Consider the following 26,039-nt stretch of genomic DNA (forward strand, 5'->3'; position numbering starts at 1 on the left):
TCTGACATGGACCAAAGCGCTAGCTAAGGGAAAGAAATGACCAATAACACTATAATGCCTCCACATTAACTAGCTGGGACAAAAATCAGATGTCATACGGTGGCAAATTTGGCTGCTCTGATTTTTAGTCTTACAGCTGATTTGGCTGCGCTGCACTTTTCCCTCACATCCACCACAGATTTCAGCTCGCACTCTCTCTCCCGCCACAAGTGAGTGGAAGCTGCTGCTGCTCTAATCCAGCAGCAGCGGCGGCGGCGATGAGGACACACAGATCTCTGCCTCAGTGCTGAGGTTCGAAACCTCCGCAGCAGCAGCAGCAGCATCAGAGCGCAACAGAAGAAAAGATCTTCAAAATCAGTGACGAGCACCAGACCAGGATCACCTGAGGAAACACTGCTGTTTCCAGGTAAGTCTCCCTTTTATGCTCTGAATGGTATGAGAGTCACACCTGTTACAGGTTACAGCTGATGTTATGAAAAAAAAAGACAGATGCTGACAGAGAAAAAACAAACAAAAAAAAAAAAAACAGCACTTTACAACTGTAAAATGAACTTATTTTAATGAACTTATTTTAAACCTGTGAGATTATTTTAATGAGAAAGAATGTTGATGCTTTAAAATGAGTTTCCAGTGGGCACCCCCCCCTAATTATCTTTACATTTGAGTGTCATTTTATTCCCTGCAAGTAAAAAAATGATTCAGTACTGATGATGAAATTTGGATTTTAAAAACAAACCACTCTCTCTCTTTAAACAGTCGTTAAATATGCCAGCCAGTTTATTTTGTTTTATTTCTGATTATATAAAAGAAGTTTCAGGATTTATTAAAAATAATGAAATAAAATCAAAGCTTGTAAGCTGGACAGCTCAGAAAAATAATTTAGCATTATGTAATTTGCATCATCTGTGCATAAGCTCAGCTCCCTCCCTTACTGACTCTGCTCTGTGTACGATGCTTATTATCCTCTGACATCACTTTGTTTTTCCCTCGTTATGTTTTATATGGCGAGCGTGAGGATCAGCTGGGCGGTGATGACATTTTTCCTTCATTAAGCTCTGTGCACTGTGAGCAGGATTTAAAGGCAGGAAGTAATTACAGGTTTTACTCAAACTGTAAAGTGGCGAGTCGGGACTCGGATGTGCTTTTAGCCATTTACACCAGAAAGGTCCTGAAATGGAATATCGCTTTTCCATCGGCTTTTTAGAGCCTCTTCCGTGCATTTCTATTAGAAAAATCCAAAACACCGGTAGGAGCACCCCCCCAAAACTGCTGGGTCCACACCTGGAGCCACTGACGCTGGTAACCACGTTTTAAGCTTTTTGTGGAGTGAAGGTTAGAGGAATATCTGGATTAAGAGTCTGAGAATCGGTTCTCAAATCTGGTGAAATGTGGTTGGGTTGAGCACCGGGTCAGCAGGAAAGTGAGAAACGCATTCAAAAAGGTAAAAAATTTATCATCATGACTGCGATAAAATATTTTCTTTTACTTTACTCATTATTGTTTATGAAACGACGTGAAGACTTTATGCAAAATCACTTGGATGCTGATTTATCACACTGGCATGAACCGTAACCCCCGAATGGCTCACTCAGAAACCCTGATACAGTAATTATTACTGATGGTGGCTCCTTATATAGCAGCTTCTAGTTGGGAAGAAGCACAAAAATGCTTCAGCATCACATCATCTGAATTTACTCCTTTCAGTGTCTCACTGTTTCCATCATCCTTCTTTTCCAGTTCAGTTTTACATCGCGAGCCTCAAACAGCTGCAATAACCGAGGATGTGCTTCACTTCTGCCGACGCCGTCTTCTCATAATGGTGATTGCGATCTACAACATCTCCTCCACCTCAGCCAGGGTGAGCTGGCCGTCCTCCCCCACCTGCCTGGACACCTTCTACAGCGTCATGTACGACCCCAACTGGAACAGCCTGCTCATGGGCTACAAGCGCAAAAACTTCATGTATGAGGAGCGCATCCCTGTCAGTCAGACCAGCACACACCTGGCCAATCTCCTCCCCCAGACCGCCTATTTCTTGTGTGTGACGTGTCAGGCGGCCAATCCGGTGCGGGAACAGTGCCAAGTGTTCAGCACTCTGAGCGACAGCAGCGAAGGTCACGACAGGGCCGGCTGGGAGCTGGCCATGGCCGTCTGGCTCATCTGCTGCATCTTACTCCTGATCATCGCCGGCATCCTGTTGTGGGGGTGTCTTAACACCATCTGCAACCCGCCCGGCGGGGCTGCGGCCGGCCACCCGGTGGTGACCAACTCAGCCTGCCAAGACATGTCCGCATCTGGAGCCCTCTACACTCCGAGAAGCAGCAGCCAGGACAGCATCAAACTCTCCAATGTCATGCACCCGCCCCTCCTCTCAGCGCAGCCCACAGGTCGCATAATTACCCAGGACCACGAGCTGAGAACACTCGCTAAGCTGTCCGGCAGCGAGCCAACGTGAATCAACTGGATTAAGGTCACCACAGCATTGTTCTGCCCACATTCAACTGTCACTGAGTATTTTCCTTTGTTTTTTCCCTCAGAGGAAACATCTCAAAACACACAAAATTACTGCTCCGCTTCAGTGTGTGTGTTTCTGTGTGCATGTGTGTGTGTGCGTGTAAATGCCATGTGTCTAATTAAAGCTCCGCTATCCCCCAAACATAAAAGAAAAAATCTTTTCATGCTTCTAAGACTCAGAAGTGTCTCTGTAGGTCTTTTATATTTATTTCAGTGCTGTTCCATAATTTAACCCCCCCAAAATATCTTCTTTTATTCAGTTTTTAGCTTTTCCTGCAGTGACATTACAAAAACCTCTTGAGCCATATTTGTTCTCCTGGAGTGAAAAAAAAAATTGGACAGTCTGGGAGTAACTTTGATTTATCAAAATTTCATTTGCATTATTTTAGTATTTAGAGACACCCCCACCCCCACCCACTCTTCACGGTGGAGTGAAGCTCTTCAGATTTTGGAGCGTGTCTGCAAGTTCAATAAAACTTTTTTTTTTTTTTTTTTAAATAAACGCAAAAAGACTTCATTAGCCAATGAGAGCGCAGCCTGCCTCAGTTTCACAGTCAGAGCCGCACTTCTCTCATCACATCTGACTTCACACAGTGACGGCAGAAACGTTCAGCACGACGCTTCATAACGGGACTTCTGACCAATGAGGACGCCACGGTGGCTGTGTCCATCTTTTACATACAGTCTGTGGTCTCATCTTCAGACTTTATCATTTCAAACACGACACAGACATCAACATCATAAACATGAGGTCCAACACCACCACACATACACCACTCAGCATGTCGGCTCACATAACAAAACCCAACAGAAAAATGTGCTGACCTTTGACCCGTACAGGTACTGAGGCTGAGCGTTGGGTGGCTTATCCCTCTGGAACTCCTGAGAGAAGGGCAGGATGGTGCGCACAAACCTGGAAGCACAGTTGGAGATTATTCCCACATCTTCACTAAATCAACAACACCAGGACACAAAATAAGGAACAGCAGGAGCTGAAAACACCCACACCCTTACTCCCTTTACCCAGAAAACCTTTGAGCAGCACTGTGCTGTACCATTTCACATACAAGTGTAAAAATAATATGAGAATAAAGCAGACTCTTCACATTAAAGATCTGTGGCTTATTTTAAACGTTTGAGGCGTTTCTGCTGACGGGGAAGCAGCCGTTAACATTTACAGCACAATAATCTGCAGCATCCAGCGACGTTTTACTGAAAGCTTTAAAAAATACAGCACAGATAATAGAGTGGTTCATTAGTACGCAAGCAAAACTTTATTTATACAGTGTATTTCATTACGCACGAAGTCATAATGTGCTGCACGGAGCGGGAGACGCTACAGAGCACAACATAAAAACTAAATCAGCAGAGAGCTGATTTCGTTTTAGACAGGCGAAGTGTGAGTCCTAACAGGTGTTGGACTGATGTGACCAAAACTAACTGACCTGTTGGTCGACCCGTTGTAGCAATAGTTGGGTAAGAAGTCGTAGTTGAGCTCCCAGAAGACGTGCAGCGTTATCCTGCCGTAAGGGGCCGAGACATTGTGGTTGGCCTCTCGAAACATGGCGTCGAAGCTGTCCAGAGTCAAGAACTTACTCAGGAGCTTGTGCGTCATGCGGTTGATCTCCAGAAGGCCTTCCAGCTCCTTTAAACCAGTCACACACCACCAACATGCGTTTTTACTCAGTCAAAGGTTAAACCTCAGGACTCATCAGCTAAATTAAATTAGAACTACGTACCATGATGGAGGTGAGATCTTCACTCTCGAAGCGACTGATGGCCAGCTCCAGAGATTTGTAAAGAGCAGCAGAAACCCTCTGAGTGATGAGTCTGTTCAGATCAATGGAGCGGCCTAGGAGCTGAGGTTCACAACCAGTTAGTAAAGAGACAATACGAAGCTGGGAGAACAGAGAGGTGGAAAGCAGGACAGGTGCGGTGCGTACCTGGACGTGGCGTTGCTTCAGCAGAGTCTCGTAGCGGTTAGAGGACGGCCAGGGAATGTTGGCTCCTTGGTTCTTGCAGTCGGCTCTCAGACGTTTATCAAGCAGAAGACTGAACGAGTCGGAGAAACACAGACGGGTTTTAAAAATCACACCTGTATGGCTTCTCCTTATGTCTATTCTTGCATCGTCATATTAAACATGACCAAAGGTCCTAATAATAAGGTCAGTGTACGTACAGGCGTACAGACTGCTCTAAACACTCAGTTTACCACAGTTGTTTCACTTTGCTCATGAGGGGCAGCCAATCAGAAGAAAGTCGGCTTCAAGAGGGAGAAACTAAAACGGTTTGTTTCAGAGGAAGAACTGAGGGGCTGGCCGGATTATTCTGAACTGTGAATCATGCAAAGCTACTGTAATAGAATAAAAACATTCAGAAGTGAACTGAACAGACCCACTCCACACCATTTCCTTTGGTACATAAAAAAACTGGTTCCGATGCAGCCCCACAATCCTACAACTTTTCTTCATACAGAGACAATCAATAAAATTGCAGAAGTACAAAATACAAATGAATATGGAAATACTTGATACCTGAGCACACCTGTTACAGCAGATATGATCATGCATTTTTTTTCCTTTATACCTCCTACTACATCTGCACTATAACCCCAACTAAACAACAAAGACCCCGCCTGTCCTCAAGGCCTCCACAGAGTAAAAACAGAAGATACAGTCAGTTCACTTTTTTACACTTTAAATAAAAATACTACTAACATGCATCTAAATGTTTATTTTTCCAAGACTTATTGAGCTACTCGTGTGGCGCGTACTCCTTGTTGGGAATCGCTGCATTAAAACAGACAGCCCCATCACATCCTCGGTTATGAGACTTATGAAGGTGAGAGAGGACGGCGTACCTTCCAGCTAGAATCTTGTAGTATCCAAATATCTGATCAGCAAGCTTGTAGACAAACTGATCAAAGCACAAGTTAACCTGAAATCACAACAGGAAATCACAGGTTTGAGTAACAGTTTGAACACGAGACCCCCCCCCCCCCCACACACACACACACACACACACACACCTCAAACTGTTTAACTCCAGTTTACATGCACATTAGCAAAGCTCTGTAAACAGTTACATAACAAATGGAAATCCAGATACTCAACAGCTCAAAATGAGAAAATTATTTATGCAGAACCTGAGTGCCAAGCAGCAACAAGGCAAAGAGAATACTGAGAAAAGCCGTGGAGGAGCTACTCCACCACACACACGAGATCACGATCCATTACCTCAGCCTCTATTTCATCGTAGAGGAACTGCTTCTTGAATTTGGTCAGGGCGTAGTGCGCACTGTCGTTGTACAAATCCAGAGGATACAGCACATACCTGCAGGAGATTAAAGTGTTATTCTAAAGTAATCTAATTTGGATTAAAACACACCATGAAGTGAACACAAACGGAGAAAAGGAAAAAAGACGATTCATTTAGACCTCAACATGAAGCAGTTAGTTAAAAAACCAACATTACGTCAAACTAATCATCAGTCAGATGCTCTGCACAGTTTCTTGCACAAATGCAAAAGCATCAGTTTCCACACACCACATAACAGTTACTCTCCATAATAAGTATCTGAGTAAAACGTGGGGTTTTTCCTCTTTTGGAAATTTGAGGTAATCATTTGAAGAATTACAGCACGTATGCTTCCTGCCAGCTGATGTGCTTAATGGCTTATGTAAAACCTGCCTCGTATCAACATAATCCCGCAGCAAAGATTTAAAACCAACATGAAAACATTCACGGCTAATCCTAATTTTGGGGATTTCATCCGGGGTCCTATTTGAAAACGGAAGATAAGAAGAAAAGAGCGCTGAAGTTGACAGAACGCATCTGTCCAGTCACAACAGCAACAATCCCAAAGAGCCGGACTGTGTTTGTGCCACCGTGAATTTTGGTTTTAGAGAAGGACAAACAGAGTCCTCCGTTTCTGTACTTCCACCATGGAGAACACCTATTTCCACTGCTGTGAAAAGAACACCAAAGACTGCAGTGGAAATAAATGTTCTTGGCCACAAAAAAAACCAAAAAAAGAATAAAGATACTTACTCCATCATGGAAGCCTCCTTGGTCTCCAGGATGTGATCGGTGAGGATCCACGGCATGGACATCTCGATGGGGAACTGGATCCTGCGACCCATGGTGAGCTCCAGGAAGAACTCTCTGAACCAGAGCTGGGAGAGGTCACAGCACTGCTGCAAGGTCTCTGCAGGAAGAGAGATGAGGTTTCATCAGAGAGCCTCCTTCCAGCTGCTGTCACAAAACTGATGATTATCATCTGAAGAACAAAAAACTCATTTGGGCTTTGGATAGTGACTCTTTGAGTGAGCGACTGATTTGGTTGCAGTTTTCAACAGAGCTTAAATGTGTTTTCTGCACTTATGAAGTTACGAAGGCTCCAAAACGCTGGAAGAAGAATTAAAAAGCACCAAATTTCAGCCCTCCCCTCTGGCTTAAAGAAGGTAAAAATTTTCATGGCTTCAGTAAATATACTGAAGTTACTGTAGAAAGAAACCCAGCAGATTCTGAGAGACAGAGCTGATTTTATCTGGGATGCCCTCTTACCACTGAAGTTCAGCAGGTGAGTGTAAAAGAAGGACTCGCGGTGAAACCTCTCGATGTCCAGGATGGTGGGACCCTCCAGACTGCTGCGCAGAGTCTTCTTTGAGCCACTTTTGTCAGCAATAAGAGACTCCAGCATGGTCCTCACCATGTAGAGCTGCATCAATAAAGAGAATCATGGGAAGAAAAACCTTATTAGTGTTTATTCACAGCTCCTGCAAACACTGATCCCATTGCAGGTGATTTGAAAACTCTGTTGCTTTCAACATTTTAATCTCCATCATTTACAACTGGATACAGTGCAGCTGATATATGTAAATTCAGGGCAGATAATCACAGAAGGTGCCCGTGTAGCTGCCTTAACAGTCATCCATCCAAGGGTGTAGCACTGTCAGAGCACACCGGAGCAACACTGCACCGTGTTCATTTTTCCTCTCCAGCTGAGGAATGAAACATTTCAGCAGCTCATGTTTCCCGTCTCAAAAGTCCTTTTTTTTTCTTTTTTTTTTTTTTCATTTCAGTGTGCAGACATGCTTTGTTTCTTAGCAAGGCTTTTATTTTGAAGAAACACGCTGGGAAAAACTAAGAGATATGTTGCACGTGAATACCTGCGGTGCCATCCTCTGACACTAATTCCCATGTTAACTGAAGAATAACCGAGGACAAGACGCGAGAGAGCAGCAGGGATGAAATCTCTTCAGTGTCAGTAAAAATAGGACAGTGTGCTCAGTTATTGTTGGCTGTCTGTGCAGACTGGCCTCAGCAGGAAGTGGAATTGCATAATCTTGGAAACAAATCAAACGCTGACTGTGCACATACGCGCTGGTACGAAAACAAGTAGCACCACACACCTGCACTCACCTGCAAAACAGATTAGTTCTTGGAAATGACCCCTGAGCTGATAAATCTGCGTGCAGTATAGAACACAACAGGCACTAATGCTAATACTGAGAAACAGTAGGCCAGTTATAAAACATAACTGAGATCCAGCACTGTAAAAAAGAACGGATTTAAAAAGAACCCAACAACAAGGCCGTCAGCAAGGACAGGCTGACGGTACCTGAACTGGAACCGAACACAGGAGAGCTAGAACGCTTCTGCCTGAGGTCTGCTTCCATTGAATGGGATTCACCTGGCCACGCTAGACCAGGTGAATCACTTAGTGTCTTCCAAACTGTTCACCTGGAACAAGAAAACACACTTGAAAGGCAGAAGTGTGTAGCGGTTGGTGGTGAATGCCGGGCTGCCAGAGTCACAAATTATTACCAGTAAGCTCTGCAAAGCAACGGCTCATAGCCAAATCCCATAACCGGTTTTTACACATAAAGGTCCACAATTCACAAAAAAAGCAGCAAGAAACACACAAAACCTGAAACTGCAGTGTGTTAACAGCAGTGACTGTGCAGAATATCAAGAACAGACCCCTTTAACCTGCTTTAACCTGACTCCACCTTTCCAGTGGAGCTGGATATCTCAGTACCAAAGTTCTCAATGAAATGAGATTTGTGAGGTAAACTCGGGTCATGTTTGGTCCTTTGAATTTACTCTGCAGTGACCTCTCTCAATAAAAGAGGATCTTTGAAGCAGTTCCAGCCGAGCGTCACCTGCACATTCAGAGCTGGGGGGTGTGCACTGCCACAGCGGCTGTATGTATTTCTGTAGTTTTGCTGCTGTTTGCAAGCAAGCTGTCAGTGTGTTCATACATGCAGGCCGGAGTGTGACACGGTGGAAACTGAAATCGTCTCTACACGTTTTCTTTTGACACGTTCTTTCACCTTTTTGGGCTTCATCAAAGAACACCACCTACAGACCGGGGGCAGCGGGTGTGTTGTTTTCAGCCGCGTGCTTCCTTTGACTTTTGAGGTTTTTGTGCTACCTGCATTTCCTCACCAGGCTTTACCACACACACCTTTTTTTCTTTTTACAAAAATGTGTTATTAATAACCTACCTGGCTGAGTTACCACACCACCATGTGGCACAAACTGGTACTACAAAGTGCTGAAAGTGAAGCCCAGCCATAATGAACCTGAAGGCACAGCGGCTTTGTCTTCACATTCAGCTGATAGCTTTAGTGGCTTCTGGAAGATTTTAAACTATTTTCAAACACAAGAATGAACAAAGTGTAACGTCACAGACCCCTGAAACATAACCTCACTTCCAAAGATGACAAATCCTTGACTTTGATGCGGGATACATGAATCCAGAGGCTGCAGTGCTCCATGATTTTAAACAATAAATTACACATACATAAAAGTCAGGCCTGATGTTACACAAAGCAAGCCTGACTACAGGATGGCAAGAAGAAAGGTTAAAGGTGAGTTATGGTAAAGAGCGGTAGTGAGGTGAGACCTGTGTGCTGGACGGCCCCACGGCACGGCGAGGAACCTTAATGTCAAAGCCACCCTTTGGATCTTTTTCTCCACGGAGGGCGGGGTCGTTGTGAGGCTCCCTGCCGGTCTCCCAGTCGCACACCGTCTTCCGGATGGCCTGGAGGACGCTGCAGGAAGAGGGAAAAATGAAAATGAAATATTTTAGTGTAGAATTACAAATACTATACATATACTATGACATACACATCTTAATAACACAGTATAAATAAATCAGTATTAAGCAGGAAATGATTCTGGCAAACAGATTTTACTTGGGCAAGATGCCCAGATATATCAAGTAATAGTTTGCCAATTTATTTTAGCATTTTTAATTGTTAATTTTTTTTTATATCTCAGAGAACAAAGCAGCTCACAATCAAATTACTAGCGGACTGTCCCCTCACTCTGCCCCGTGTTTTCCTAAAGGCTGGCCGGGTCATTACTGAGGCGGTCTTTGTTATCATTTAACCGCCTCTACAGAGAGTTTTGTGTCCTGTGGCTGCAAAAACTCCAACTCCACCATCACGAACTAAAAGCCTCGTTCTGCTCTGGAGACCTCGAAGTACAGTGGAGATAAAGTCCAGCCACAGGACAGGAGACTGCTGACTGCTTCGACCTGTTTTGTATGTGTCACAAACTACCAGACAATTAAAACATTTGCAGGAGGGGATCAGAACTTTTTAGCAGACCGCCACTCCAACCACCAATCAGACCTAAATCTGTGGGTGTTACTGGAATCACTGAGTGAGGTGTGACTCAAACCTCTGGATGACATTTTTCTTCTTCTTGATGGCGAGTCGCAGCGGATCACGCAGAGTGACCTGAGCAAAGTCCTGCAGAGCCGAGTAGATGGTGTGACGGATGGCGTGGTTGAACACACTCTCCATGCGTCCCATCAGCACTTGCAGTCCCTTTATCATAGCCATCACCTGCCCAAAGCACAAGAGCCAGTCAGCGACAATTTTAATCAGTGCCTCAAATCAATATTACACCCACTCCAACAGTCACAGTCTCAATCCAAAAAACTCCTTTTTTATTTGGGACCCTGAATGTTTGATCAGGTTTCTGATAATTTACTAGAGAAAGCTTCAAAAAGTGCATTCTGACTGAACTCCATGTGGGACAGGTGGCTGCTCAGAACAGCTTAGAGCAGTGGGTCCCAAAGTCAGGAGTGCTGCAGCCGGTCTTCACCCTCATCAAAATACGTGATGAAAGTCATGGATTTCCTTGAAAATTTGATTCAAAAAAACAACACAGGCTGTTGGCTATAAATTGTTAATACTACCCAGCCATATTAAAAGTGCTAATGTCAATATGTGACCCAGTGGAACACAAATTTACTACAAGAGCAGTAAATCTAGCTCAGAGTAATGAGCACTATCACAAACTAACCACCTCCTATTACCAGCTTAATTCACTTTTTATATAAATGTGTAACTGAAATTAATCACAAGTATGCAGAAACTGAATTTCTGTTATTGTGGTTGTGAAGTTTGGCGAGATCACATCTGTCAAACTTTGAAGGCCCTGAATCACAGAAGGTACATGAATAATGAGCCGATTGTGTGTGTGTGTGTGTGTGTGTGTGTGTGTGTGTGTGTGTGTGTGTGTGTGTGTGTGTGTTCTGGTTTGACTGATTTCGTGTGGAATGACCCCTTCCATGTGTGCAATGTCATAACAGACCTCTACGAGGGCAAACTTCTCCTCGCTGGTGTAGTTGTATCTGGTGGCTCTCTCGTACTCCTCGGCGTTGTCGGGGCACTCCTTGTTGGAGTACTTGTCTGTCGGATGAACCAGTTTCCAGGAGTACTGCAGGAAGAGTCGGGGGGGTTGTTATTGTTTCCTCTGCATATACAAACATCTCGACAGAAATCAGTCGTCACGTGTTCTCTCCTCACCACTTCCATAACGTGAGCGCTCCACTGTGAGAGCAGCTGCATGCCCTGCAGGGCCAAGTCAAACAGCTTCCTGTACTCCGTGTCAGTCTTCTGAGCTTCCTGACGCCCCGACCCGGTCACCACCTACATGGACACACAAACAAACTTCACTGAAGACCCAACCCAAACAATCCTGACTTTCTCATGATACAGATCAGTGCAAAAATATAATAAGAATAATAAATCAGCAAAAACCAGAGTACTCAGAAGTAGAACTGCCCCCCTTAAAAACTTAGCGTTTCTGTATTCAGTGTTTTTCTGACCCACAAGGCAGCCGGTTAATTTTACATCTGAGCCGCACTGAACAAATACCCTTGAAAATCCACCGGGGCAAGACATCTGCTGGAAAGCTTGTTACATCACCGCTGGGAATTTAAATATCCCCCGAACATAAGAAAGGAGCTTTAAAAGCTTATGTGTGGAGATGATTGTCTGTTCAGAGTGATGTCGCATCGAGTATTTGTTAGTTTTTCCCACTGGGCTCCACTCTTCAGCAGCTTATTATCACAATAAACCTGCACCACAATCAATCCAATACCTCGCTGATGACCTTTAACCTCAGAGGGAATCCCACACTAACCTCACTGTTGCTGTAACGAGCGAGCTCAGAGATGAAGCGCATGTGATCGTCCCGGATCTGAATCATCTGCTCACAGATGTTGTACTGAGGGCTGCTGGATATGGACGTGCAAGTCCACCTGAAGAGGAGGAGAGGGTAAGAAAGAGGAGAGGCTCAGAGCGAGGGATTAGGGATAAATTAGTAGTGCCAAAGAAAAGACACGTCAGGATCTAAACAAATAAAACACTAATACTGTGGCATTAAATCAGCACATTTAAGCGCTGCTGTGAAGCTATAACAGAGGAGAACCACCTTCAGCTTTCAGGGCCATCTGCTGAGATTATGCATAAAAACTAGTGAGCCAGATTTCATGAAGCTCGATGAAGACGTGGTTCATGGATGGAGACCACTGAAACTCTGCTGCAGCGTTTTTTTTAAATGCGGCTCACTCCTCCCTCAGCACTGACCTTTTCTCCTCAGCTGCTTTTTGCACTTAATAAACAAACTGCAAAAAGCAGCTGAGGAGAAAAGGTCGGTGACCTCCAGAGGAGTCCTGCTCTGGTTTTGTTAGTGTTTCCTAGTAACATCAGGGCTGAAGCCTGTGGTTGGGCCAAAGCCTCTTTTTCCTTATTTCACTGTCTTAGAATATTAAGAGAAAATTTTTATTACTACACAGGATGCAGCTAAAGCTGACAGGGCTCTCATTTGATGTGCACAAATAACAAAAAAAAAAAATATGAAGTTAACATTTTAATATGATGGTGAAATGACAAGACTGGAACACAAAGAGCCACGCTGCTCACAGGTATTACACAGCCTTTAATACCAAAAACAAATGCTAAAAATGACAAACAAAACAAAAACAAGTCATTGTTGGCTTTGTTTTGTTTTTGTCAATTTGTTGACAGTATTTTTTTTAATGTGTACATATATTTATTTTCTGTTACACCCACACCTCAGTCGACTCAGATCCACGTGCAGCCCTGCGTTACATAGTGAGAGACAGCCGTGCGGGTGCCCTCTGCTCTCACCTGGATTTGTTCTCATCAAAGTGAGCGCTGGTCTTGATGTAGCGGGACAACTCGATCTGCATGTCTCCAAACAGAGGGACCACCTGGAGTTGCTGTGAACACCAAAGACACAAAAAATCATATGCAAACCAACTGAAACGAGCCCCCCCACCACACACACACACACACACACACACCCCCCACAGTCAGACCCCCCCAGCAAGATGGCAGCATCAGATATGCATCCTACAAGCCCAGACGCTGCCTGCACATGCAGACATCTCTCTTTTCTTCTGCCCTATTTCATGGTTTCATGTACCACCCATCATCACTTCTTTATTTTCATTTGAAGTTTTAGGACGAATCAAGAAGGGACGCTGCTGTGAAGTGTTGGTGGCGTTAGTCTTCATATTGTCTGTCCCTCCGTACCTTGAAAAACTTGTCGATCTTGTTCAGGTTTATTCTCTTCTTGGCATCCAGTTTGTAGATGTTGCTGCTGTTTCCATCCATGAGGTACAAGCCGAAGCCCATCACCTGGAGAGGAGGAAAGGTGGCGGTTATTCTGCGCCCACGGCTCCGGTACTTGGTCTCAACTGAGCATCACTCACTTTGAGCAGCATGTGTTTCTCACTGGGAGTGAGGTACAGCTTGTTCTCGTAGTAATCGACGCACAGGTTCACGATGTCCGCTAGCAGTTCTTCATAACCATGAATCACCTCCAGCTGCTGCTGCAATGACTGGCAGAGGGTACACGACACATGAGTTTATTATAAAGTATTAAAAAATATGTTTAAAAAATGTAAATATTAAAAAAAATGTATCTGTCAAATCATTATCAAAGAATTTGGAGAACTAACTGCTATAAAATGATTTGGGGTTATGGATATCACACAGAACGTTCTGCACGTCAGACCCACCTGAGTGATTTTGTTGTGGTTCGCCAGGAACATGGACAAGTTCTGAGACTCCTGAATGGACGAAGGCTCCGACATCTTTCTGAGAAACTGAGCCGCTCTGAGCACAGGAGAGAAATGGTGCTTCGGTTTTAAAAGCCACAGGGAGAGCCGTGAACACGGCGTCCACCAGCTACACTTACACGTCCCAGAGACGACTTTTTCTTTGACATCAAGAACAGACAGACATCATAAATCTGACAAAATTTCCCACCCGAACCCCTCAGAATCTTTTTTTTTTTATCTGATCCAGGCCCTTCAAGGATTTAGTAAAACTTCATCAGGGCCTAAAGTTGCTTGATCAGTGTGATCAGTTCTAATCAACATGTGAACACCAGTGGTGTTTCCTCCATTTCACAGCCATAAGCTGCATTCAGTGTTAGAAAGTTACTACTTTGGTGTTAATTATGAACACTTTCTGACATCACACTAAAGCTCTGCACGCCTCATCGTACTCTCAGACACTCTGCTGCTGAGCTCTGACATTTTGCACCAGAACCTGACCCTGCTCGCAGCTTCCAGGAGATGTTCCCAGCTGTGCTGACTGATCCTGCCATCTAGTGTTTGTGGTGGGAACCGGCTTTTGTGCGTGCACACAGGAATGTGAATGTTGTGCGAGTACCGTTTGTAAGCCGAGTGGTCATTTTTGACGCTGCATTTCATGTTCTTCAGCTCGTCCAGCACAGCGAACATGTTGATGAACTTTCCGAGGGTCAGCAGGTACGCCTCGGAGACGAAGTCCTTCCTGCGCTCGGTGTGACACAGACGGCGGACCTCGCCGCAGAAACGATCGATCGCTGTGCGCTGCGGGAAAATAAAGCAGCTTTAGAGAATTCAGTCATATCTGCAGAGCAGCTGCTGATCAATGGTGTGACGTTACCTGGAAGTACATGAAGTTCATCAGTTTGGTGACTTCAGGCTCCAGGACCTCGACCGTCTTCTCGTAGATCTCCACTCTGTTGGGCTGCTCGTTGCACTTCACCTGAGAATAAAGAGCAAAGTTTTTCTTACAACTCAAATAAAAAATATAATTATAAGACTAACAATACTTTTGTTTGGTGAACACGAGCTTTAGAGAAAGACAGAAACAGAGTTTAATATCAAGAGGGAAAAATATGAAGACACAAAATAAAACTTTTTTTAAAAAAAAGGCTCAATAACATCAGTGATGTTTCTTCAACATGAGATCTTTAATCTAAAAAGCCAAACTTTATTCTGTCCTCTGTCCACCTGTTCCCAGGAAGCACTGAGACGGCTGCAGGAGGTGGTTCAGGCTTATTGCAGTGCAGGGGGGGGGCAGACAGTAGAGCAGGAAGGGGAAGAAGGTGAAAGGTCAGGAGGACATACCAGCTTTTAAGGAGTCTGAGTGTGGATGTGGTGACGGCACCCACCGTCCATTATGGATAAGAAGCAACTGTGTAACCACACACAAAACTTTCATTAATTAATTAGATTTCTTAAACTATTTATTCTTTTAATTTATATAATTAATAAACTGTACTTCTTAGTTCTTTATCAATTCAATTTCAACCCTCTGAGATTGAACTGAAACAGGACAACGCTGCCCACCACCAGCCCTCTGATTACCAGGGTTTGTGAAAAAAAATGTCAGACCACACAAACCAGAGGGGGCTGCTCATCTCTGAAGTCAGCCTTAAAACTGAAAACACATGTTCATGTATGACCCAGAGACCCTCAGGTCTGAATATACTGGCCCTAGTTATCAATCGAGACTGATTCTTCAAGAACAGGCGGTCCATCAAGTAACAAGTGATCTTGATGTCTCTGATAAGGGAAAATAATAATGCTTTATGGAAGGTGGGAGTTCTCATAAACAGAGCTTCCTGAGACTATGGAAGGCCTGTGCAGATGGGCAGATCTGGTGTTCTGTACAGAAAACCAAATCCCTGAGCTTCAGAGCACTAACGTACGCTGAGCTTTTATCCATAATGGACTTTGAGTCTCATCTCTGCCCCCATTTCTCCTCACTGAGACTTGTTGCCCTTCCTGCTCTACCATCTGGCCCTCCTCCACCTCATCTACTGATCTCCTTCCACAAGTCTGAGTCAGATCCTTCCCGTGTCCCTCTGCCCTGTCATATCACGACCCAACACTCAGCTTCAGGAGACTGCAGTTTAACATGATGTTTGACTGTTTCCATCTTCTAACTGCTTTAATGCTCATGAAATAAAAAACTTCACCAGAAATCCACAAAAAACAAACATGACATCGTTCTGTGATCAGGCTGACGTCCACTACAAGAGACAGAAGAAATAAATAAATATTTTGGAGAAAAAAAATTGCTGTAACGTGTTTCTTTCAACCGCACAACTGAAGTCACCTAAAAATAAAATAAATAATCAGCCTCGTTTTTCCTGAGTCTCAGGAGGACATACATCAAAATTAATCCTGGCCATTAATTCGTTATTAAATGTGTCATAGATCAATATCCCAGCTTTAAATTGCATTTATTTATTTCTTTTTTAAAAATACTCTTAAAATAAGAAAAGCATTAAATAAACAATGAAAAAAGGAACATGGGTAGAACGTAATCAAAAACTACAGATAAACACATACAGGCACAAACGTTGGGGTATATATGTCCGTTGCATTGGTGTTGTTGTATAGTGTCCATTTCCGTCAGCACCGTTCAGAGGTGTTCATTTTGAGTCGCAGCAGGAATGTCAGTTTCTCCATTTTATAAATTTCTTCCATTATTTCCATCCAGTGTTTTACTTTTGGTGGCTCTTTTTTCATCCAGTTCTCTGTAATGACTTTTTTCACAGCCATTATCATTATTTTAAAGATATAGACGTCCTCTTTTTGGATCAGACCTTCTAGGATCAGACCAAGGCATAAAACCCGTGGGTCTCTTGGAACTTTATACTTGAGGACTCCGTCTATTATCCTCACCACCTCCAACCAGAACGGTTGTAATTTCTCACATGACAAAAAGACATGTAGGTGGTTGGGATTTACGTGACCACATTCTCTCCAGCAAGGTTGGTTTACTTTAATTTGTTTGCTTTTAATATATGATGTAATAAAATATCTTAAGTTCTTCCATCCAGTTTCTGGAGCTGGTGGAGCTGAGTTGTGTTTTACACATCAAGTGCCAATCACCCTCTGAGATATCCAATTGCATTTCTTTTTCCCATTTAATTTTTACATAATATGAATTATTTCCATTGCATTTTTGAAGACATGTATAAAGTTTTGAAACAGTCTTGGAGGGCATCTGTTTAATTGAGTTCAGCATCATTTCCAATAGCCCATTACGGTTGACTAAAATTTGCGATTTCACCTGAGTGTCATAGAAGTGTCTTAGCTGCAAATATCGAAATAGATCTTTATTTTCTATTTTGAAGTCTTTTTTAACTTTTTCAAATGATTTAAAGGTATTTCCCTCAGTCAAATACCTATTGCTGTTATGCCTCTTTCCGTCCACCTGTTGAAAGTCTGGTCAGTGCTCCCTGGTCTGAAGGTGCTGGTGTATGAAGGCCACAGCAGTAATCGGCAGTCTCCCTCCAGCTTATATCTCTTTACTATCTCTGCCCATACTGCTAGTGTTTCTCTTACAGTGATGTTGTCATCCTCCTGGTATCTGAGCCGTTTCTCTCCCAGTCTGGCCTGAGGTTGGACTCTGCTTTGGGTCAGTTCTACCTGTTTCCATTTAGCAGTATAGTCTGAAGAGCACCAACATACAATATCTCTCATTTGGGCAGAGTAAAAATATTCTCTTAGATTTGGTAGAGAAAGTCCTCCCTGTTCTTTCCCTAACTGCAATGTCTTGAATTTGATCCTCGGCCTCTTGCTGATCGCCGCTATTGAGGGCAAGTAACAGGCGCTTCAGCAGCGATCGCCCGGCGTTAAAGGGCTACTCACTTCGATTCTTGAGCTAAAATCCATAGGGATGGATGACCATTGTGATAGATCTCTATTTAGATTGCCGTTGATGTTTATATAATCTGCCATGAAAAGTTTATTCAAGTCTTTTACAATTTTTACTCCTAAATATTTTATCGCTTCCAAGTCCCATTTTAGTTTGTACTTTTTTTTTTTTTTAAGTAATCTACTTGGAGTGTAGTTGATACAAAGTACCTGTGTTTTCGTAATATAAGTTTATAACCAGATTTATGTCCAAATTCATTAAGGATTGTAAAGAGGTTAGGAAGGGATGAGTCTGGATTTTGGATATATGTGATGATATTGTCGGCAAATAATCCTGTTTTATGTTCTTGTTGTGCTATCATTATTCCTTTAATATCTAGCTGCCGGTTCCTTGTAGAGGGCTTGTATATTCCTTATGAATTGGCTACTGAAGCCCATCCTCTCCATAACTGCAAACAGAAAGAGCCAGCTCACTCCATCAAAAGCCTTTTCAGCATCGAGGCTGACCGAGACGGTACCTATTTTTTGCTTCTTGACTGTGTCAATAATTTGAATTGTCCTGAGTCTGACATTTTTTTATAAATCCTGTCTGGTCGTTTATCAAATAAGATAGTTGCGTTTCCATCCCCTTGGCTAATATTCATGTAAATTGTATTTATTTTTGCTTTATATTAATTCCTCTATTTATTTTTAAATATTTCCTCTTTTGTTGCGACAGCAATAAAAACAGTGGTGATGGGAAAAAAAACTAACCAATAACGGTGAGAACATGCATTAAAATAGATGAAATGCAAATGATTATTAAATTAATGATGGATTCTAGTATAGTAAACATTATATTTGTTATTAAAATTCATAAGTTGAAATTGGGGAAATGTGTGCGCACACATGCTTAAAGACCGCCCGCTTGTCCTTAACTCCATGACGAGCCCTGCAGTCTTACCTGTGGTATTGCACGTGAGCAGCTCCTCCAGGTGTACAGCATGACAGCATACTCCTGCCCCTCCTCCAACATGTCGTTCTAAATAAACAAAAGCGATCAGTCACGTCGGTGATTAAAGACGTTTCCATGATTATTCACAACAAAGCACGCAGCTTTGAAACCCGCCCTGCTTGTGCACAGAGGCCCCGAGCCATCATCCCTCACTAATGACACACAAAGCCTCGCTGTTCCTGACAGGAGACGGTCCGATGTGTCCCTCTGTGCCGGGTCATTCGCTTCTGGATTTGGATCCTGTTAGTTGCCTGCGAGATCAAATGGTGGGAGCCTTCCCAGACCCAGTTTCCAGCCGGCCTTTGACCCCATTGTGACGGATTTATTTTCCCCAGCAAGTCAGCAGACAAAAGAGAGCAATCTGAATGTGTGAAGGATGTACTGTACCATGCTGGAGTGGATGGTGGCCTGCTCGATGTAGGTGGCGATGCCAGTGACGAAGGCATTCCTGTCTTCAAAATTGGTGTTGAAGTTTGGCTGTGTTTGAAAGATGGAAAATTAAATATGAGGCTTTAATAACAATGTTCACATAGATAATGCTGAACCACATCATTTTAGATTCCTTCCCCTCTAAACTTCATGTGGAACAGTTCACAGCTGGTCACAGTAAACCATCATTAGAAGGCTTGCTTGGATAAATTATACTTCATGGGGCAATATTACTGTATTTTGGAAACTGTTGCCCTTGCTGATGCATTTACAGCTCCAGCATTGTGTGCTGTTATCACAGAGGTTAAATGTGCTTCACTGAGGGGCCACAGTCTATCTTTCTCAGTTTTTGGGTGTCAGATCGTTCTTGTGTGGAGCAGTGAAGATGTGACACTTTTTAAACGTGTATATGGTTCTAAATGTGTGCATAGCGGATGCACATACACTGCATATGTCTGCGGGTGTATGCTTATGTCTGCTGTGACTTGACATTATTCAGATTATTTACTTTCTCATTTTCTTTGCAGAAGTTGAAAAACATGATTAAAAAAAACTTGAAAGGTGGTGAAAAACACGACACAGTTGTAACAGCAGAAGAAGCACGCCTCGGCAGGCACCGAGTCCTGACCTGGTACATGACGGAGGAGGGGAGGGGCTCGATGCATGGCTGCTGGTCCGGGAGGGGCAGCTCCTCCAGCAGGTCCACGTTGGAGAGAGCGTCCTCTAAAGTCACTGCAGACGTCATGCTGCTAAAAAGCACAAAAAGAATCAAATTTATAACTTTTGTCCAAACTATACACAAGCTTTTCAGCTGAATCAGGACAGGATACTTTCTGCAGTTTAATTCTCACAGCAGGAAGTATTACCTTTCTTCGCACTGCTGGGAATACTTCAAACCAGAGATGCTGTATTTTAATATTAACATATTCACACTCACATTCACACCTACAGCCACTGGAACAGAACCCACACGGAGAACATGCAGATTCCACACAGAAAGAACCGAGTCACCCGATGGGTTCAAACCATGTAAAGTGACAGTACTAACCGCTGCACCACGGTGCCACCTGACATTTTCTGTTGACTGTCTCTTCAGCCTGATAAAGTGTGCAGGAAGCAGCTGACACGACTCCTGTCCAGCTGATCCGGACATTTGTTCTGCGTGTCTGCGGATAAGCGCACCGTTAGAACAGCTAAAGTAAATCCACAGATTAAAGAACCTTTATACGGTTCTATGTTTCTGTGCAACCCCATCACACCCAGAACTCTATCAGAATCACGCTCTGCCCTTCACCCATTTTCTGTTATAATAAATGCTTCTACTGTTTTATGCTGGTTGCACATATTTGCACCCACCTGTAGCCCATCCCACTATGAATACAGCTAAGCAGAGTCCGAATACAAAAGTAAAGCTGAGGCTGATGTGACTCAGTTTCAGGTGTTTAGTCGACCAAACTGTTAACAGGAACAAGAGGAGCCCCTCCTGAATGGCCGCACTCCTCACCTTATCTCTAAGGGAGAGGCCAGCCACCCTTTGGAGGAAGCTCCTTTCTGCTGCTTGTATTCACGATCTCGTTCTTTCGGTCACTACCCAAAGATCATGACCATAGGTGAGGGTAGGGACATAGATTGACCAGTAAATCAACAGCTTTGCTTTCACGCTCAGCTCCCTCTTCACCACGACAGACCGGTGCAGCTTCCGCATCACTGCAGACGCAGCCCCAATACGTCTGTCAATCTCCCGCTCCCTTCTCCCATCACTCGTGAACAAGACCCCGAGATACTTGATACTCCACCTGGGGCAGCAACTCATCCCTGAGCCAGAGTGGGCACTCCACCCTTTTCTGGCTGAGGACCATGGCCTCAGACTTAGAGGTGCTGATTCTCATACCAGAAACTTCACACTTTGCCGCAAATCGTTATACTGCGAGCTGGAGGCCGCTACCTGATAAAGCCAACAGGACCCCATCATCCACTGAAAGCAGACGTGAAATTCTGAGGCCACCAAGGCGGAAGACTTCCTCCACTTGGCTATGACTAAAAATTCAGTCCATAAAAATTATGAACAGAACCGGTGGCAAAGGGCAGACCTGGCAGAGTCCAACACCCACAGGAACTGAGCCCAACTTACTGCCGGCACTACAGACTTAGCTCTCACTGCGGTTGTACAGGGACGGATTGGCCGTGGTCGAATGCCTTCTCCAAGTCCACAAAACACATGTAGACTGGATGGGCAAACCCCCATGCACACCCTGGTTGTTTGACCATGCACCGCCCAGGTCTACACACAACATTGCAGAGGTGTGTCAACCAAGGCAAGTTTACAACATCCAGATCCTTCAGGAACTCAGGGTGAATCCTGTCCACCCCTGGGGCCCTGCCACCAAAGAGTTGTTAACCACCTCAGTGACCTCACCTCCAGTGATGAGTGAGTCGTTGCCAGAATTGATTCGGGGTTGTCTGAAAGTCTTTTTCCATGGCCTCACTGAACTCCTCCCACACCTCAGTTTTTGCTTTGGCCACAGCCCATCGCCTGAGTCACATTCGGCTTGGCCCGCTGGTACCCACAAGCTGCCTCCGGAGTCCCACAGGCTAACCAAGCCCAATAGGACTACTCCTTCAGCTTGATGGTTCCCTTCACCTCTGGTGACCACCACCTGGTTCAGGGATTACCACCACAACAGGCACCAACCACCTTGCAGTTACAGCTTTGAGCAGTAGCCTCAACAACGGAGGTGCGGAACATGGTCCATTTAGACTCAGTGTCCTCAGCCTCCCTCGCAATGCTGTCAAAGTTCTGCCGGAGGTGGGAGCTGAAGGTCTCGTGGACCGGGGCCTCTGCCAGGTGTTCCCGTGAGGATACTATTACAAAACTGATCATTGACCTGTGACCTAGGGTGTCCTGGTGCCACGTGCACTTGTGGACATCCTTATATGCAAGAGGAGTTATTACTCCTTATTAATTTGTCCTGAGAGGACATGAATGTGCACCAAATGCAAATGCCAGACATTTCACTCCAGATTACAAATGTCAACTTCATCAGATCACCAGTAACCTCCAACATCCACCAGGTGATTGGTGACCTGTCTAGGTAGAGATTTTACTTGCAGGAGGCAGCTCAGGTGTCAGGTATAAACCTGTCGCTGCATCCAGACAGAGCTGCAGACAGAGCACTTTCAGTTCTTATTCCTCTAAAAGGAACTTCACAGCATGTTTAGGTTCCCCTTCATGCAACAGTCATCCACAGCCATTCATGACCTCAGCACTGCTGAAAACAAGGCATCATCCATCAAATCAGGCTGTGCAATTACTCAAACTTTAATTTCAATCACAATTTTGGCTTCCAATTATTAAAGCTTCCAAATGTGAAAACAAAATAATTGAGATAAAACTCTAATTGTGCCACATTCACTTCTTCAGTGATTCTCTCATATTAGTAATTCATTGATTTATTTACTTTATTCTGTTGGATCATAATTAAAATGTTTAAGAAAATCTCATTAAATAAAAATACTTTTTTTTTTTTTTTAAGTTTAATGAGTCTGTTATTCTTTCAAAGTCTGTAATCCTGTTAAATAATTATCTCAGCATTAACCAAAACACATTTTTACAAAGAGCAGCCCTAATATCTGACACCTGTTTATTATTTACCTGCAGATCTCGGCACATTAAAATTTTTATAATTGTGTGTAAGTTGCATTTTTGTAAAGGACTTCAGAAGGCTAGTTTTGCTAAGTACTAGACTAAAAAACTTTATTTTATGTGATTATTTTAAAAGAAAGTCATGCATCCGCTGCCCTAGCCTGTCCATGCTGCATGTGGTCAACAGATTTAGGGTAAAAGTGAACAGATGAGTGCTGTATTAGGAGGTGTGTGGTATGCTCTGCTTTGCTTTGCATTTTCAGTGCTGCTGACTGTCCAACGTCACCGATACCCAACAATCAAAAGACCTTTTGCAATCAGAACTGACAGCGAGTCCAACAATTCACGGCAACTGACCGCCAGAACAAAAGCGCGGCGGTCCCTGCATGTGCGGGATCACTGAGGGGGTCACCGAGCTCCTGATCAGCAGATGGAAACAGGAGAGAGCCATGAAATCAAAACTGACCCCCTGAAAATCAGCAGATTCTTTATGCATGATAACTTCAGTATATTTAATGATGCCATGCAAACATTTACCTTCATATGATTGTTTCCCAGGTTATTCCTCGTACCCTGGATGTTTGATCTGTTTCAGTGGAGGAAACTTGTTCTAGTGTAACATCAGTTTTTTCAGATTTGATTGATTACCTCACCCACTGATAGGTGGAGGATGGTTATGTTTTCACTCCTGTTTGTCTATTAACAATCTGAACTAAAACTGATGAAACTTTGTGGAAATATTCCATAGGGGCCCAAGAACATATGATTTAATTTTAAAGGTCAAGCTCCCAAATCCCTCTCATCATTGGTGAACTTTTATAATTCATAACGCAGTTAATTTTTCATCATTTCATTAATTTAAAATCAAAGGCTAAAATTAATCACCAGGATTTATGAATGTTTATGTTTGGGTGCTGATGTGGGAAATAAATATCAGTGGGGGTGGTTCTTCAAGTCTGGACACTGTTTTGGAGCTGTGGTCCCACCCGTCTGACTCATGGGAGAGGCTGTGGTTGATACTAAGAAAAGAAAGCCACTTAATCTCAGTTCCAGTGCTGTAAACCAGTGAAACAGAGCAGAGTAATGGAAGCTCATTAATCTTAATACAGACAGAAGTGGAAATAATAAAAGAATAATTTCAGAAGATGCAGCTTCCCTTTTTTAAAAGATGAATACATACACGCACTCATTATGAATTGCACAGCAAAGGCCTCGATGGTGTAACACACGACTCCATAAAGATCTCTACAGAGCATGTGCAGCTGCTACTTTGAGACTCAAAGTGTTGGCTGGCACCTTTAAGACTTCCTCAGATTAATGAGATTGCATAAAAAGTTTCATAACAGGACAACAAGCTGTTCTGTCTTTGTGAAAGCATTTCAGATCTCTGAGTAGTTTTAGAATTAAAATGGAGTTTGACTTCACATTTCATTTCCAGCTCCACTTTTCTTTAAAATTGTTGAGCTCTAAAGTAGCTTTGCGCGATTCACAGTTTAAAATGATCAATCGTTATCTCACACCGAGCCCCGTGTCTGAAACAAGCCAGTACCGGACCATCACCGGGTCGGACTCGGCCCTCTGGGTGGCTTTGCAAAGTGTGAAGTCATTTATTACTGAATTTTTAATGTTTTAAATAAAATGCATCACTATTCCTGGTGTACCAGAGAAAACCCATGCAAACACAGGGAGAACGTGCCAACTCCACACAGAAAGCCCCCCCCAATCCCTCCCTTTAAACCACAAAAAGGTCTGTGCAGCAGGTAGGTGGAGCTTCTGATCCTCAGATGACCATATTAGGGATATCCCTTCTCTGTGACATCATGCAGAGCCAACTGTAGAAAAAGCTGTGATAAACTGGGTGTTCAGGGCAGTCTGCAGCTCACAGGGACTCCTGTACATACTCATTATTAGAAACTGTTTAATGTGAACATCCACCACAGGAACAGGAGATAACTGACAGGAAATAAGGAGATGAGATAGATACAAAGTTTGGATGGTGACACATTTTCTTTGCTAAATTAATCTGAAATGATACACTGGTTGAGGTTTGTGAAATTATTCCAGTTTTTATTAAAAAATAACATTTTGGGCAAAAACAATTAGTGCACTGCGTTTCGCTTTTGCTTTACTTCAGACCCTCCATAAAGGTTCAGATTGACTGACCTGCTGCAGCAGCTTCAGATCTAAAAACAGAAGAAGTCTGTGTTTTTAAGTTTAATTAATCCACTGCTGAATGACCAAAATAACTGTGATTCTGACTGCTGTCATTATCCATTATCCACTATCCATGCTCTCTGACAGTGCTAACACTCACATCTGAACAGGGTGAAAGGATTAGGATTAGAGCTGTATTGATACAGGCAGTAAACTCACCGCTCAGGTGATAGAAATGTGACCCCTCCCCCACAAATTAAAGCCTCAAACCTCAAAGTCTGCTCAATATCAGATCCAACAAAAGTAAACTTATTACTTCAGCTCCACTCTGGAAGCACGAGCAGGTGAACATTTTTCACACTTTTCCTTCAGCCAGGAGTAAAAATGGGTTTGATCAGTTGCAAAACACAGTTCTGCAAAAAAAGAGAAGGAAGTCGGCCGGGAATAGATACATAAAGCTGATGATTTATAATTTAACCAAAAAGAAAAAAAAAAAAATACACAGTTTCACAGACTGCAGATTAGTCATCAAAACCTGGCAAAACAGGGAAGTATAAACCATCGACACTGAACATGTGACGCACGGTTGACTTCAGCGCTGAGGAAGAACTCATCAGTCACCCTTCTGTCCACTAAAACCGAAAGTTACCAATAAAAAAAGACATGCAAAGTTCAACAGAAATCTTTTTATGCTCACAGAGTAAAAAAATAATCCAAGCATAAAGAAGAACGGCTGCTGGTCAGCTTTAGCTCAGCAGGGAAGCAATGTCCAGTATTTAAAAAAGGAACCTTGCGGACTTTTGCTTCTGTGCACAGTTCCTGTTAAGTGTCTAGAGTTGTGTCCTCATACAAGTGCTAATTTAGCCTGTTAGTTCGTAAGCTGTTGCACACACTGCTGAAGTTGCACACCACATGTCTGCAGGGCTCTCTGGTAAGAACACACTAAGGAGCTTAAACCAGCCTCGAGAAGGCGGCCGAGGTGTGCCAAACAGACACAAACACGAGCTGAACACCGGCCGACA

General features: G+C 43.5%; 2 protein-coding genes across 3 annotated transcripts in view; one reads left to right on the forward strand and one right to left on the reverse strand.

Annotated features, from left to right (window-relative positions):
• The window catches only part of cyfip1 (cytoplasmic FMR1 interacting protein 1), a 38,827-nt gene that overhangs the window by 7,370 nt on the left and 5,418 nt on the right, over window positions 1-26,039 (reverse strand). Inside the window, exons 2-23 of one of the 2 annotated variants that reach the window (XM_030728300.1) lie at window positions 19,849-19,969; window positions 19,179-19,268; window positions 18,741-18,818; window positions 14,787-14,888; window positions 14,529-14,710; window positions 13,871-13,967; window positions 13,562-13,690; window positions 13,383-13,487; window positions 12,975-13,066; window positions 11,965-12,082; window positions 11,346-11,468; window positions 11,131-11,256; window positions 10,210-10,376; window positions 9,428-9,575; window positions 7,081-7,234; window positions 6,565-6,721; window positions 5,751-5,847; window positions 5,375-5,451; window positions 4,458-4,566; window positions 4,254-4,373; window positions 3,960-4,159; window positions 3,340-3,427 (exon numbers count right to left, since the gene is read on the reverse strand). In XM_030728300.1, coding sequence (XP_030584160.1) covers window positions 3,340-3,427; window positions 3,960-4,159; window positions 4,254-4,373; window positions 4,458-4,566; window positions 5,375-5,451; window positions 5,751-5,847; window positions 6,565-6,721; window positions 7,081-7,234; window positions 9,428-9,575; window positions 10,210-10,376; window positions 11,131-11,256; window positions 11,346-11,468; window positions 11,965-12,082; window positions 12,975-13,066; window positions 13,383-13,487; window positions 13,562-13,690; window positions 13,871-13,967; window positions 14,529-14,710; window positions 14,787-14,888; window positions 18,741-18,818; window positions 19,179-19,268; window positions 19,849-19,965 — 2,676 coding nt within the window. In that variant the 5' untranslated portion in view covers window positions 19,966-19,969. The remainder of the gene's footprint in view (window positions 1-3,339; window positions 3,428-3,959; window positions 4,160-4,253; window positions 4,374-4,457; window positions 4,567-5,374; window positions 5,452-5,750; window positions 5,848-6,564; window positions 6,722-7,080; window positions 7,235-9,427; window positions 9,576-10,209; window positions 10,377-11,130; window positions 11,257-11,345; window positions 11,469-11,964; window positions 12,083-12,974; window positions 13,067-13,382; window positions 13,488-13,561; window positions 13,691-13,870; window positions 13,968-14,528; window positions 14,711-14,786; window positions 14,889-18,740; window positions 18,819-19,178; window positions 19,269-19,848; window positions 19,970-26,039) is intronic. The other variant, XM_030728301.1, reaches the window with a different exon arrangement.
• fndc9 (fibronectin type III domain containing 9) lies at window positions 189-3,615 on the forward strand. Its single transcript, XM_030728308.1, has 2 exons — window positions 189-406; window positions 1,738-3,615. The coding sequence occupies exon 2, from the start codon at window positions 1,817-1,819 to the stop codon at window positions 2,453-2,455; it is 639 nt and encodes a 212-aa protein (XP_030584168.1). The 5' UTR covers window positions 189-406; window positions 1,738-1,816; the 3' UTR covers window positions 2,456-3,615.

This window comes from Archocentrus centrarchus, chromosome 4 (assembly GCF_007364275.1).
Source record: "Archocentrus centrarchus isolate MPI-CPG fArcCen1 chromosome 4, fArcCen1, whole genome shotgun sequence".
Classification (NCBI taxonomy): domain Eukaryota; kingdom Metazoa; phylum Chordata; class Actinopteri; order Cichliformes; family Cichlidae; genus Archocentrus; species Archocentrus centrarchus.